General features: G+C 37.2%; 1 protein-coding gene across 1 annotated transcript in view; it reads left to right on the top strand.

The window, feature by feature from the left end:
* The first annotated feature begins 4,265 nt into the window (after positions 1–4,265).
* Positions 4,266–16,429, top strand: part of LOC124353670 (ataxin-1) — a 57,710-nt gene continuing 45,546 nt past the window's right edge. The window contains exon 1 of the mRNA XM_046803621.1: positions 4,266–4,476. Within this exon, the coding sequence (XP_046659577.1) occupies positions 4,402–4,476 (75 nt within the window). The 5' untranslated portion in view covers positions 4,266–4,401. The remainder of the gene's footprint in view (positions 4,477–16,429) is intronic.

The following is a 16,429-nucleotide window of genomic DNA, read 5'->3' as shown; positions in this document are numbered from 1 at the left end:
GACACTACCACCTATTAGTATGACACTACTACCTATTAGTATGACACTACTTCTTGTGAATTTGGCACTACCACTCGTGAACGTGGCACTACCACTTGTGAGTGTGTCGCTACAACTTTTTAGTATGACACTACCACTTGCGAATGTGGCACTACCACCTATTAGTATGACACTACTACCTATTAGTATGACACTACTTCTTGTGAATTTGGCACTACCACTCGTGAACGTGGCACTACCACTTGTGAGTGTGGCGCTACCACTTTTTAGTATGACACTACCACTTGCGAATGTGGCACTACCACTTGTGAGTGTGACACTACCACTTATTAGTATGGCACTACCACTTATTAATATGACACTACCACCTATTAGTATGACACTACTACCTATTAGTATGACACTACTTCTTGTGAATTTGGCACTACCACTCGTGAACGTGGCACTACCACTTGTGAGTGTGGCGCTACCACTTTTTAGTATGACACTACCACTTGCGAATGTGGCACTACCACTTGTGAGTGTGGCACTGCCACTTATTAGTATGACACTACCTCTTTTAAGATAAAAAATACTTTTACAGCTACGAGGTTCGAACCTCGCTCGGAGTTGCAGTATCTTATTGAGACATTGTCCTGTATTTTGTTTGATCGTAACGCTGATGATTTTCACTTACGATTATTTTCTTGATTTAAAAAAGATATATACAGCACTAAATTATGTATCTATATCATGTAATAAAATTTTGATGTGGAATATCTAGATGAGGAATGCAGTAAGACACCTCCTGGTTTAACCAAAATTATTCATTTTTAGTTCCATTACCAGAATGCGCCATAAAAGGAGAGTTACTACTTCAAAATATGAATTGAAAGAGGGAGGTATTTGTCGTTCAGGGGAAATTTCTCCAACATGTACCAAAAATAAGTTGCATTAGAAGGCGTAGAAAATTCCCTTTTTCCTCCTAGTTTTCTTCTGTCTGCTGTAGTTAAAGCATTAAGAATTAGTCTTTCAATCACGCTCTAAGAGGCTCAAGAAAATTACTGGTTTTCTCTGGAAATCGACTTGTGTTTAAAATGGCACTTAGTTCCTTGTAAAATCATCAGACTGTACTACATACGGCTCTTACTCAGTACAAGAGTTCTTGCAGACACGCCTAATTAATTCAGACAGATGTCCACTCCTTTAAGACTTAACCCAGTTTGCAAAGTCACCGTATAATGAAGATGTTGTTAATGAAACGAGAGCCTCCTTGGAGCAGCCGTGTTTCGGTTTTACTCTAATTTGTACCCGTAGAGTCTAATTAATTAGAATGTAATTAGTCGAGTATTTTTAGAGTTCTCTTAGTCAGAGTGTCTTTAGCAGCGTTCAACCCTTCATGTACAGAATAAAATGAAACATCCAGTTTGTTGGGTACAGCAATGTGGAAATAACGGAATATTTCGAACTTTCGGCGTAGTTCAGAAAAATGTGTAGAACAACGTTTCGAATCTTGCAATCCGATCTCTTCCTCACGTGGATAATTGACCTAGCACAAGTTTTTATTGGCAATGGAAGTTTTGAACGGGTAGTAGGATTTTATTTGCCATAGTTACGTGTTTGAAACGGTATACCGCAACGTTTCGAGCGTTGAAATCTATCTCTTCGTCAGGTGACAAGTGAATTACTAAATGTACATATACTTAGAAATTGCAATGTGCGACGATCCAGTTGTTTTGGGTACAACAATGTTAAAATAACAGCATTTTTCGAACATTCGGTAGTAAAAGAATTTGAAAACAACGTTCCGATGTCTGCAGTCTCTTCCTCAGGCAGATAATTAACCCAGCACAAGTTTTTATTAACGATAAAAAGTTTAAAAGAGTAATATGAACACCCTGTATTTTTAGCGTTCTAAATGTATTTTAATAAATTGTATATTTGGTACCGCACATTACAATTTAGTAAATTATCATTTTTATTTTTGCGAGGCCTTTCGAAATCAAAGATTTCTTCGTCAGGTAATTTTGAAGATGAACTTGTCAATGTATTATCAATTATTAAAATCCTCGGAAAAATTAACATTATCACTGGAAAATGTGTGTTAACTTACTACTAGTATCACAATAAAATCTTTCAACTCTCCAAAGAATACGTGTTTTTATGAAATATTAGTAAATATCGCCATATGCAGACTTAATTTTGAACGCGAATGGTGTGTAGACCAGTATGGTTCGGCAAAATCCTTTTTAAAACGTCTCCTAAGTTCAATTTACTTTATCCTGACCACCATATAAAAGGTAACACAAAAAAACAAAAAACACAACCCATATCGAATCGAACATCTCGGAAAGAAATTGCACCCAGGTACTTCTTCGAACCCTAATCCGACTATCGAGTCTGAGACCCGTTAATATTTTGGCACACGCCTTTAAGTATTTTGGGGGAACAATGGCCCTTTCCAGGCCCTTTCTTCCAAATTCCAGGAAGAGATGAATGGCAGCGCCAATCTTGGGGCTGGTTGAATTTAAGGAAGGCAGTGCCTAAAGGCTTTCGGAGAAAAACACTCGTACAGTACCTGTGAAAAAGTAACTTTTATACTAGTCTTATAATCATGGTAACCAGGAAAGCATGGCATGTCTGGTGTTTTCATCATCTTGGGAGAGGGATGGGTTAGATGTAGGGCATGCAAGAATACCACCTTTTACAATTAATATTGGTCATTTTACAAAGTCAAAATGTAAAATAGCCATGATTAAACTATATTGCTGTTTTGCCAGTATTCTCAAAGAAAATAGGAGATTATTACAATCTTTTAAAGTTATGTCTTTCAACTATTAACTTTTTAACAGTTTAAGGTGAACAACCCGGAAGAGTTTACGGATTCCAGGAGCAAAGGTTAAATAATTTCGATCTTTTCGGGAAAATTTACCAACATACAATCTACGTATTTCCTCTGGACTGCTGTCAAAAAGTTCTAATACCAAAAAATGTATTAAGAGCCAAAAACTAAAACTCTTGTATGGTATTCACAAGTTAGTTAAGTCATCTGACAGAATTTAAGATTTTTCCTCGCGAAATTCGTACCTACGTAAAGAAAATTATGAACTTTCAAATTTTGACTGTGACAACTTTCATCTCACTCAGTTGTGGGTTTAGAATGGAAGCTGACTGTCCAATGAAGATCAAAATAAAAGAAGCAGCCTGTCAACTTGCTTCCGTATAGACCAATATCATACTAAAGTAAATAGGCTACAGTGGACCAGCCTGTAAGAGAGCTTCTGATGAATACAGCATAACAGCCTGAAATGCTAATTGAGAATGCTGCGCAGCATTTACCTTTTTGGTACATGCTACCTGGATTTTGGTCAATTTAAAATGCTCAATGTAATTCATTATGTTAAACTAGATATCATTTCCTGGCCAAAGTGGATAATTTCAATCTATCAATACAAACTGGATGTCTTAGCATACGTAAGTATATCAAACTGTATGTAAAATGTCATACCATAAAAGATGCGAAGCAAAAGAACTCTACATTTAACTGACATTAATATAGCGTTGTGTCCACGTAATTAAATGCGCCTAATTAGGCGCTCTAAGGAAAATAATTAAATTAGGGCGCAGAGAGGAGGAACAGTAGAGCTACTAGTGTCAATCCTTGCGTTGGCATCTCGGGTGTTATTTAATTGCAATGTTCTCCAATTAAAAACTACTATCGCTTAAGATGTAATTATATGGCCATTTAATTATCGTAAATGTACATTCATAATTTTGAAAATAACTAAAAGCTAATTTTAGTAACTTTAATTAACTGTATTGTCGTATTTACCTAGTTTGTTCTTTATTACATATAACTTATGATATAAAATATTGTTTATTATGCTACCAGTAGAAATAAACGATGATTTATTTAACCACTGGATATCCACCAACGTTCGCATTTAAGTAATACGTATTGTCTACCCTCTGGCGGTAAACTGTTTCAAAATAACATTGACACTGGAAACTTTGATCAGATGCGATAAAAAATGACCCAACCTTTCCCCAACCGAACCTTTGTAACCAACATTCGACCCGTTTTGCCCCGCGATTCCGATCCAAAACAGTTGCATCTTTTGTAGAAAGGAGGGTAAAAAAGCGGAATCGATTACGGCGCCTTTATTCTGATGACGGGACCCGCGCTGCGATGTCCTGCGAAGATTACAGGTGTAGCGGTGTTCTAGAGCAGGTAGAATTTAGGTTAGGTTTTGGGTCGCCAAGTCACCCCCTCCCTGACTCTTCCCTCCCTCCCATGCCCCTTCAGCCGCATCGGAGGCTACCAGGGATCTTATCTTCTACCTCTGCGGGAGTTACGCCGCCACCTCTGTCGGGGAGAGTTCAGTCAGTGTTGTGGGTCCAGTTGTGTGTGTAGTTAGTGCAATGTTCGACGACCACGGATTAGCTCTCCAAATGTGGAACTACCAGAAGATGATCATGTCCACCATGAAGTTAAAGGTAGCACCTTATAGTTTTACGAGCCCTCCTCGTTTTATTCAGAAGTCAGTCGGTTGCCCTCGGTTCTTTGCATTGTGCCTCTGTCCAATTATCTTCACACTGTAAATTATTTATAAACTAAAATATCCCTCTTAGCACGCTATTGGTCGCTCACCATTCCATGTCTACAGGAATCGTTTACTCCACCACCTGTATGACATGCGATGTTCGTTGTAACGCGTTTTGAATCTGTTGTATATTTTATTTCCATTTTCTGTGATATTTAATTTATTCACTTACATTTATTGTTTGTTTGGCTGATGAGTTTACGGCTCGATTGAAAATGTGATTGCAACTCTAAAAGCACGCTTAAACGTTATTGAGATGCAATTTACTCGGGGCTATGCTTATTTATCCACCTGTCTTTGCAACATTTTTTTACACCACAGAAGGATATTTTGAATTCGGTAGTACTGTATTTGAAAAACGCAGTTTGCTAATTTTGTACACCACTATTTTTATTTGGACGGTGTCTGCGAAGTAATAGACTCTTCACAAATAATACGATTAAAGATTTTAAATTTAAACCAAGATAAAGTTTGAAGGACGCTCGCAGAAATCCACTTTATGTCGAGATCTTTAACGTGTTTATCAATGGGTAACTCGGAAGGATGTATGGTATTCGCGCCGATGATCAATATTTTAATGATGATAGGTTAATGTCCGTTGTAGCAAATTACGCTTATAGCCATTTCAATTGTTGTCGTTGCAGTATGGATAGGACAAGCTCTTCAAAGAATCTCCCACCCCCTCTTTTTATCTGCAAAATAGCAGTACACCATGAGATCCGAATTTTCACCCTTTTATCAATAAGACTTCCCTTTGGGTTCCATATAACAATAACTTTTAAAACCCTGTATCAAAATGAACGTCCTAGTTCATAACAGGTTTCCAACTAAATAACCACGTACAGTACATATATTCGTAGGAAATTTCAAAATGAATTTAAATTTCTAGTTAATTCCTTTGCTGGTAGATTATTTCACGAAAATGTATAAATTTGGTTCATTTGTAATTCGCTGTGTTTTTATGAACCAAGTGACACATTTGTCACAATCTTAATGGCTGAAACGTTTTTTTCCAATCACAATAAGCGAACTTTTATCTGTTCTCCGTACATACGATGATGTTAATGTACAGGTATACACTTTGCATATGTTTACAAAACGATGTCTTGAATAAAGCCGGATGTTTGTTTTGGCGGTCAAGATATTAAACATCCTGTTCGGCGGTTCCAGGAAGTGATGCCTCCCCAATCTTTGCGGTAGGTGACGCAATACCTAATTTTGTCTAGGTTTACAATTCCTACAATCTATTCGAAAGAAAACGTATCAAACACAGGTTCCTATGGATTTCAAGTAAAGGAAATACGTCTGTGTGTGGTGGAAAAGATGTTTTTTTAATTAATTTTATTCAGCGAAATTTTACACATTTTAATATTTGACACGGGTTTGGAAACTTTGTTGGTGTTAGGGTAAATACATTCATTTGCCTCTAAATTGTTCAATACTCATGTATTTGTACCTCCGATTCATCAGATATAGAGTCCATTGAACAAAACTTGTATTAAAGCCAAATTGTTTGGCAGCTTTAAATACAACCAAACCATTCCTCTCCATTAACCTTGATTCATGAACATTTAGGTCAAAATGAAGCGCAAATCTAGCTAAACTGCATAGCAGCTACTGAATTAATTACCATTAAATACTGAACCTTGAGTTCATTGTTAAATTAGAATAGTTTGGCAATCTTGCAATAACAACTGATCCTCTTCTAATCTTGATTGAAGAGCTCAAAGCTTTGGCTAAAGTGGAGTGCAAATCTAGATAAACTACTAGTCCCTTCTGAATTATCATAAATGACAATCTTGAGTCGCTGTGAATTAAAAAAAAATCTCTAATCTTCCTTCGTGAGCTTTGGCTAGAGCGGAGTGCTAGACTAGAAAACTTGCTAGTCTAAATGATCATAAATGATAACCTTGAGTAAAAAGTTAAGTAAAGAATCTCTTCTTTATCAGGCTAAATTAGAACTGCGAAGCCTTCTCTAACATTTAACCTGAGGTACCAACGGCTTAAAGGTGATTTCAAAACCAACACCAATGGCCGGGCAGGCGGGCTGCTTGCAAAGAAAGACAAGATCCCTCAGCGGTCACCCACTCCAAACAGCCACTGTTAAATCTAAACAGTTTGTCAGGCTTGTTACGCGTATAACAACTGATCCTCTAATCTTGATTCACGAGCCCAAGTTTTGGCTAGAGCGGAGTGCAAATATAGGCAACCTGCTTGTTGTTGCTAAACAATGAATAATGATTTATTTCCACCCTTAAATATATATATATGAACATTTGAACATATATGCATATATGTGACATTTGTATGAACAAAACATCTTATCTGGGCAGAATAGTAAAAATATAACAAATAGATAAATCTACTAAATCAAGAAAATTATAACTACAAGTTGAAAACACTATATACAAAAACTAAAATATAAAATTTGTAGATATATAAAATTTATTTTTTAACCTAAAAAGTACATCTTGCCCACGTAAACATTTCGTTCTTAGTGTAAAAACATAAAGGTAGAAAAAATACACCAAAAGTATACTCTAAGATTAATTTATCTAAGTGTTTGTTGCCATTAAAAATCGTCAAAAGCATTTAAAGAAAAATACAAGTTTTTACTTTACAACAGAAGTTTTTATTTTATAAGAATTTGTTAATTCTTTTATATTAATTTGAGTTTATTAAAACATTTTGGACCACTGTATAAGAAATATTGCTTAAAGACTGATTTTAGCACTTTTGGAGTTCTACGGGTTTATCATAATGATAGATAATCTTGAGTCACTGTTATATTCTAAGGGCAATCTTACTATACGACTGATCTAATCTGATAGACAATCTAGATAACCTTCTTGTTGCTGCTAAGTTATCACGATAATCTTGAGCCACTGTTATATTCTAACAATTTGGCAATCTTACTATACGACTGATCTAATCTGATTCACGAGCCCAAAGCTTTTGGCTAGAGCGGAGTGCAAATCTAGATAACCTGCTCGTTGCTGCTAAGATGAATGATAGATAATCTTGAGCCACTGTTATATTCTAACAATTTGGCAATCTTACTATACGACTGATCTAATCTGATTCACGAGCCCAAAGCTTTGGCTAGAGCGGAGTGCAAATCTAGATAACCTGCTCGTTGCTGCTAAGTTATCACGATAATCTTGAGCCACTGTTATATTCTAACAATTTGGCAATCTTACTATACGACTGATCTAATCTGATTCACGAGCCCAAAGCTTTCACTAGAGCGGAGTGCAAGTCTAAATAAGCTGCTCGTCGCTTCTAAATTATCATGAATGATAGATAATCTTGAGTCACTGTTATATTCTAAAAATTTGCCAATCTTACTATACGACATCTAATCTGATTCACGAGCCCAAAGCTTTGGCTAGAGCGGAGTGCAAATCTAGATAACCTGCTCGTTGCTGCTAAGTTATCACGATAATCTTGAGCCACTGTTATATTCTAACAATTTGCCAATCTTACTATACGACTGATCTAATCTGATTCACGAGCCCAAAGCTTTGGCTAGAGCGGAGTGCAAATCTAGATAACCTGCTCGTTGCTGCTAAGTTATCACGATAATCTTGAGCCACTGTTATATTCTAACAATTTGGCAATCTTACTATACAACTGATCTAATCTGATTCACGAGCCCAAAGCTTTGGCTAGAGCGGAGTGCAAGTCTAGATAACCTGCTCGTTGCTGCTAAGTTATCATGAATGATAATCTTGAGTCACTGTTATATTCTAACAATTTGGCAATCTTACTATACGACATCTAATCTGATTCACGAGCCCAAAGCTTTGGCTAGAGCGGAGTGCAAATCTAGATAGATAACCTGCTCGTTGCTGCTAAGTTATCACGATAATCTTGAGCCACTGTTATATTCTAAGAATTTGGCAATCTTACTATACAACTGATCTAATCTCACGAGCCCAAAGCTTCGACCAAAGCGGAGATAAACTGCACATGCATCTTTAACCTTTATTACAGGCCAACCTTGGAGTCACTCAGCGTTAAATCCAGTTTTGCAGCCTCAAATCAACGACCTTGTACAATTGCGTTTGGCCTTATTATGGAAGGTGTAACTAAATGTGTGTGATTAAATTAATTATGTTGTGAGAATCTGTGGGTTGTCCCGTATTATGAGGCGGATAAAGACGTGGGAATATTGTCACCCCGATTATTTTAACGTCGTAGTGGTAGGTTTACCAAGTCAGTGTTACGTCGGCCAGTAATGGTCCTTAATGGGCCCATTACTTTAGAATATTCCAAACGGATTTAGAAACATTAGGTATAGTAATGGTAGTTGATACTCCCTGTATGAGTTAGCCATTTACATGGGAGTTATGTTAGCTTGCACATGGGAAAAGCATAGCCTGGCAATGTTGTGTTCGCTCTTAGATCGTTTGTTTGTGTTGTCACTGAATAAGGAAATCATAGTTTTAGAATGGTGTAATTGGTTCATAGTTTGGCGGTTCTCCTAGTTCCAAAATCATATCCCTTTAATACTTTCTTGGAGAAAGGAAAATATAACATTTTTCACTACTCCAAGAAGTTCGCCAGGAAATTTGGTGACCAGATCCGAGGGATAGAACTGCTAAGATAACGTGAAATTCATATAAGTGAGTCATCTTTCGCAAACATAAAGTAAGGAAATCTTATCCGTAAGAGTTTTGCTGTTCCCTCTATTACCAAATTAATTACTAAGAATTTTTCGTGAAATAATTTATATTTTTACATGTTTTTGTTGACAGACACGTTTCATTATATTTGACCTCGATTAGTCTGCAACTTTGCCATTTTCTGTAAATGAGGAAAGTGATCAAAACAATAAATAATTAAATGCAAAGCTACGAGATCAAAACTAGTAGCATCTTTACTTTTGTAGATATAGCAATTCGGGAATCTTGGTCAATTTCCTATGCCATCGAGGTAATCGAGCTCTACATAAAAAGTATGTCCAAACATGTACAACTTCTCGATAAGTGTGTGGTCTTCCAAATTCGCCACCACCGTCGTCGATTAGTTCTCACGTATGGTCAATTAGAGGCGATTTTAGGACTGTGACCGTACCTGTACTGTCTGTCTGTCTGTGTCGCCTGTCACGCCGACTCGGCATGGGACGGTCGGGAGGGGAGTGAGCGAAGCGAAGAGACAAGGTCATCCAAGGTCACCGAACGTCTGCTACTTATAGTGGTTGTGGTCGTGGCCTAACCAACGCTGTTCCGCTTGTGCGTGATTTTACCGAAATCTTTCTTTCTGAGAAGTCTATCTAGTCAGAGTCTCTCGAGTAGACTTTACTTTCCAGAAAGCATTTAATTCGTGTCAAAGAGGATGAAAAGTAATTTCTTCACTTTGATAAGAGCAACAGTCTTATGGTCAATCAAGCGCCGGTTTTCTAAAACTCTAGTTTAGCTGAAGCAATTTACATTAAAAATAAATAAATCAGTGAAGCGTGAACAGAAGAGATCGGAAAATGACAGAAATAAGACCCATCATTCCATGGTTCGGAATCTAAATTTAATACATTTTGTACATGGATTAGTTGTACAGGTTATAGTTAATTCGTGTGGTAAATTGAAGCATATCTGCAATGCTTGGGTGCAAATATTTTTTTCCCTTTGCACACTATAAGATCTCAGAACGGCCTAGTCAAATCTGACGTATACCATTCTAATATTAATGCAGCTCTGAATCTTCAGTTCATATATTCTTTGGATCATAAAATTTCTTGTTATTGCCTATCTCAGTATACCTGAACATCTCTAAAACCCTCGAGTGGACTTTCAATTTTTAATTTGTCAAGACCTCGTCAGTACCGGATAAAATATCATTGACGACAAACCATCAGGAATACTCGGGGACGCGCGCCAAACGTGTGTTTATTCGGCGACTATGTACGTACTTAGTGTTGGGAAACGAGCAGCTTGGCACCCGTGGCAGTTGGGCGTCGCGGCGCGCGTCAATGGGCGGCTGGCTAGCGTATATAGTGGCCCCCGGCCGGGGTACATACTTGGCACCCGGGCCTGGGCTACTTTGGGCCTACAGCGGCTCCCCCCCCCACCGGTCACAGAGGAACCTCCACAGATCAAACGCTCAGTGGGCCAATGGCCGGGAGATTGTAGGTAGATGTCCGATGTGAAGCATCAAAGAATTTCGTTGCTCTTGGACACGTGACTGTAACCGAGTGAACATGTTCTTGCAGGAATATTTTGACCTTTGAAGTAACTTTTTTTCTCTTAGGACAAGAAGTTTATAAGTTGCACTTAGTCCTATAACAACCTTAGGGCTGCTTCCGGAGTGACAGGATACTCAGGGTGGGTAAGGTTAAAGGGTAGGGGTCGCCTCCTACGAGATCCATGAGGAAGAATTAGGGCACTAATCTCAAATTCATGTCTCTCCGGAAGAAGCGGAGGCCAGCTCTGAACCAGCCTCTCCAGTCAAAGCAGGCAGGGGCTAGCACACCCTTGTTGAGGCTAGCAAGAACCTCTGAAGTTAGGGAACGAACCCCACCAACTCCAACAGTCATCTCCCGCAGTAGACTGGACCTATCGAATTGCCCTTGAAAACCCAGAATCTCGACATTTGCTGTTAGCGATGTGCCGCTCCTGGACATCCATAAGGTTACCCTGATTTAAGTGACACATCGGTTTTTGCTGTGCCCAGTGGTGGGTTCAATTGGAAGTGATCCCTGCTGGGTGTGAAGACACCCTTAGTTTAAGACTAAGAAAATGCTAAAATATTATATCGTCGTTTATCACTCATTATACTGATGGTACGGCTGCAAGTGTGATCCCCATGATTATTCCAGACGGGTGTACTGCAGGATCCGGTACCAGGAACCCCACGCCGGTATGTGCCTACGGTCACGCGCTCTCGGCCCGTCCGTCCGTACCGAGAACTCGTTTACGGTCCGTGGCGTCACAGCATGACCTGACCAGCATGGCAGCTGGCACTCTTGATTAGCGGGGCTGACTCATGGTTAAATACGTTCCATCAGTAGAAGTGGGGACAGGAGAGCGCCTAAGGACAATCCTTGGAGTACGCCTTCTTCGGACTTAATTGTCAGGATGTTTGGCTGCCCATCTGGTTCAAGGTCACGACATGATGCAATGGTTGATGTTTGTGTAGTATTTCCCATCATGTAGGTCTGATCTTAATGTGACTCTTGTTTTAACTGTTTCATAAATAGGTATGTACAAACCCGTTAAAATATAAGTATGGCACATATATGACGAAAGTCTTTGGTTTTGTTTGACAAAAATGTCTTTAAAACAGAAGCAATTTTGTTGTTATTAGTAGTGGTATAGTAGTTTATAGACTAATAATTGTTGTGTAAGAGATTATTATTGAGAGATATACATTATTGGCTGCTGATACCAAACGGCTTGGCCGATTTCAATATTTGTTTTTACCAAAATACAGCATTTTTATGAGTTTCAGTTTGAGGTGTCACAAGGTATTAGTTGCCATTTCAAAACTTTGGTTTTTGGTACGGGGGGGCATGGGGGTAAGCACCCCCATTTTGAAATTAAAGTTTTTTGTTTCCCCAATTAGTACTATACACTCCCGTTTACAGATTTTTATACTTGGACTATGTATTTTAATACGAGTTTGAAGTTTTCAAATGAACACTGTATATGAGATTTGTAAAATATTGGAGTTGCAAATTTTGAAGGAAAAGGAGAAAATTTGGCATAGCGTGGCTGGCACTTTTGATATATACAGATTGTCCGGAGACTCAAGGACCCCAGAGGATTAGGCGACCCTCACGCCCCGACGCGCACACACCGTCGTACGCGCAGCCCGGCCAACTTGGCGTCGTCTGCAAATTTTTTTTAGGTTAAAATTCTAGTAATTTTTTATTTCTGCATTTTATCTCATGAAAATGGAGTCCAAACACGAAATGACTACGACGTTCATAATAAAGGGACCAATAATCAACTCAACTATGTAATATCAGTTACTTAGACTTGATTTCGATATAGGCGTATTTAAAAGCCTAACACTTAAAGAATACAGTTTGAAATTTTGTTTTGCATTAAGAATGTAGAATTTAAATTGGACACATATTGCATGTTTCACAAATGTGATGTAACACTATTAAGTGTACCAAATACCGGATGTGGGGAAGAAATTTTTAATGACAATCCTATAACATGTGGTTGTGAATGTTGCAAGAAGTGTCGAGTGAAATTACAAAAACTCATTGAAAATAAAATGTTCAATTTTCAATGAGTATTTTTAATTGAATGAATATTTAAACACATACAGTTTTGGATTTTATAGTTACACTCGGTGAAAATGAACATTCAAGTGTTGTGTAATTATTCTAACTTTGGTTTATGTGCTATAAACTACGGAGACTTTAATAAGCGGCCTACACTCGTTATTCGATATCTATTATCGAACAATTCGATAAATCATACAACTTCGATCTGTAAAAATCGTACACAATAAGAATTATAATAAATTACCGAAACAAGAACAATCTCGTATATTACAATTTAAAAAAAAACATAAATTTAACACTAACGTTACAGAACAACTAGACTTAGATATCGAAGAAACCTTACAATATTTATAACTTGCCCAGCTTGATATCAACGTGTAACCGCTTTTGTGAAATGGAGGAAATAATTCTCCCATGGTTACCAAGATCCAAACCCACATGTAGAAGCCACTTAAACAAATCTCGTCATTTTTTTAGAAATATCTCAAATATTTTCCACAAATCTCATCGCCATTTTGAAAATCTCAAAATATTAGTTACTTCTTGCTGTTTATTGTTTACATTAAATCTACTGTAACTAATAAGTTCAAATCATATGCTAAGTTGATCCGAATTATTATTCGGATAAAAAACATGGAACTATTCGATAAAAACAACCGAATAAAGAGTGTAGGCCGTTTATTAAAGTCTACCCTAAACTATTGTAATTATAAATAATTTAATGTAATTGTAATGTTGTGTACTGAATTTATTAAGGCAATAATCGAATCATTGTGTCAACCGGGGAGTCCTAATAGAAAGTTAAAGGTCCCCAACTTTAACTAAAATTTTAATAGATTTTGTCAAAAACGTTTGTACAATACGTTAAACTGATTGAAACTGATTTCTGTGCGTTCTTAACTGATCAACCCGAAGATCGGTGATTGACAAAGATGACAGATTTCTCACGATGGCGTCCCCACGCTGGTGATATCTGTTACAACAGTCCCCACGTCATTTGTTCTCTACGCGCTGGTGTTGTTAACACTGTGGTTCTGTCGAAACATGTTTGTTTTGTCTGCGATTGTAGTGTTTTTATTTGTTCAACTGCTTATTGTTCCCGAATAGGCGTTGTGTTTGTGAAGTCTACAATGAGTCAACGGGTCATTCAGCAATTCTGCTGTACTGTTCGTCTCACGATATTACGCCCAGGTTTTGTCCAAATTATCGTGTCTTGTCTTTAGGTTTATTTGAATAATAGAAACCCGTGACTTTTAATACGTAAACAAAAAAATAGATGCTAAGATAACGACCATCTGTTTTTTCTAGCTTTTCTGAAGATCAAAAATACTGAACCTCACATTATCTCGCGACAGACAAAAAACAGATGCTAAGATAACGATAATCTGTTTTTTCTAGACTTACTATGAAGCTCAAATAATACTGTACCTCACATTATCTCGCGACAGACAAAAAACAGATGCTAAGATAACGATAATCTGTTTTTTTCTAGACTTACTATGAAGCTCAAATAATAATGTACCTCACATTATCTCGCGACAGACAAAAAACAGATGCTAAGATAACGATAATCTGTTTTTTCTAGACTTACTATGAAGCTCAAATAATACTGTACCTCACATTATCTCGCGACAGACAAAAAACAGATGCTAAGATAACGATAATCTGTTTTTTCTAGACTTACTATGAAGCTCAAATAATAATGTACCTCACATTATCTCGCGACAGACAAAAAACAGATGCTAAGATAACGATAATCTGTTTTTTCTAGACTTACTATGAAGCTCAAATAATACTGTACCTCACATTATCTCGCGACAGACAAAAAACAGATGCTAAGATAACGATAATCTGTTTTTTTTCTAGACTTACTATGAAGCTCAAATAGTAATGTACCTCACATTATCTCGCGACAGACAAAAAACAGATGCTAAGATAACGATAATCTGTTTTTTCTAGACTTACTATGAAGCTCAAATAATACTGTACCTCACATTATCTCGCGACAGACAAAAAAACAGATGCTAAGATAACGATAATCTGTTTTTTCTAGACTTACTATGAAGCTCAAATAGTAATGTACCTCACATTATCTCGCGACAGACAAAAAACAGATGCTAAGATAACGATAATCTGTTTTTTTCTAGACTTACTATGAAGCTCAAATAATAATGTACCTCACATTATCTCGCGACAGACAAAAAAACAGATGCTAAGATAACGATAATCTGTTTTTTCTAGACTTACTATGAAGCTCAAATAATAATGTACCTCACATTATCTCGCGACAGACAAAAAACAGATGCTAAGATAACGATAATCTGTTTTTCTAGACTTACTATGAAGCTCAAATAATACTGTACCTCACATTATCTCGCGACAGAAAACCTTTGTGAAATGTTACTTTGATTACCTACTTGATGAATTTAATTTCTTGCCTTTTCCCAAAATGTGGATAGAGAACACAAAAATGTTTAAAAATAGGAATCCCCATCTCATGATCTCCATTAGAATTTTATTACATAAATACTGCAATCCAAATTTTTAACGATCACCGTTTTATCCTGGTCGGAGGAAGATTTTCATGAATTGAGTGAAATCTCTCACTTGATACGTCACATAATGGGTATTGCCATTTGAAAATGTTGATTTCTAACCAATTCCACCTCATTTTGGGAAATTAAATGACAACGTATAACACAAATAGTTATTTGAACAACTTAACAGTTTTTAGGGTATTAAAAAAATTAGGTATGACTTGTTTTTAAATTTCTTCAATGTTGCGCAGTGGTATCACCTTGCTACTAAGATCGTGCGTTTGAAAACTGCATGGGGAATGACTTTACAGTGCGTGTACGTGTCCGGATTTAAACTTCTGTCTTTCAAAAGCTGCCACCAAGACAGTTTCTTTTAAGGAAGCACTCTCTAAAAAGGTCTTTCATGCTGCAAGGCTGGTCACAAAAAGTTTTGTGAAGATAGCCAGAAAACTCTTTGTTTAAAAGTTATAACACAACGTTTCGAGGATTGGAAAAAGATCCGACATCCCCATTCTTGTTAGTATCCTATTGTAGCCTGTGCTAGTGTGATGTGTAATTGTTATCCTCGTATTTTTGATTTGTGCTCGGGACTTGCATCTTGTGAAGTGACAAAAGCCTGGACTGGACTCCAAGCAGCTTTTGGGTATGCTTGTACCCTTTTCACCTCCTTCCTTATTTCTTTTAGTTCGATATTTTTGTAAGTATTAATACCTCCCCCACCTCACGAAGAGGATAGATTTCAACCCTAGAAACGTTGTGTTACTCGGCCAGAAAACCTTGTAAAGGTATCCAAGGAACCGTGTAATAGTGTCCAAATCACCTTTTGGTAAAGACATTTCGTACGAATACCGACGAATCATTGTTTCTAGAGAAAACCATCATAGCAACGTGAAAAAGCGCTGTACTGCAGAATCTCGCTTAGTCGTCCTAAGTTTCCTACGTTCCATAGTATCTGACATAATTTTGATGTATGAAACTTCAACTCAAGAAAATAGGTGACGAACTTTTGTTTTACTAACTGTAACCCAGTATATAAGATTACTATAAAGATTATTTATTTTTGTAATACT

Source organism: Homalodisca vitripennis, chromosome 2 (assembly GCF_021130785.1).
Source record: "Homalodisca vitripennis isolate AUS2020 chromosome 2, UT_GWSS_2.1, whole genome shotgun sequence".
NCBI classification, from domain to species: Eukaryota; Metazoa; Arthropoda; class Insecta; order Hemiptera; family Cicadellidae; genus Homalodisca; species Homalodisca vitripennis.
Note: the sequence above shows the minus strand (reverse complement) of the source record. Positions and strands in the feature narration are given on the sequence as shown.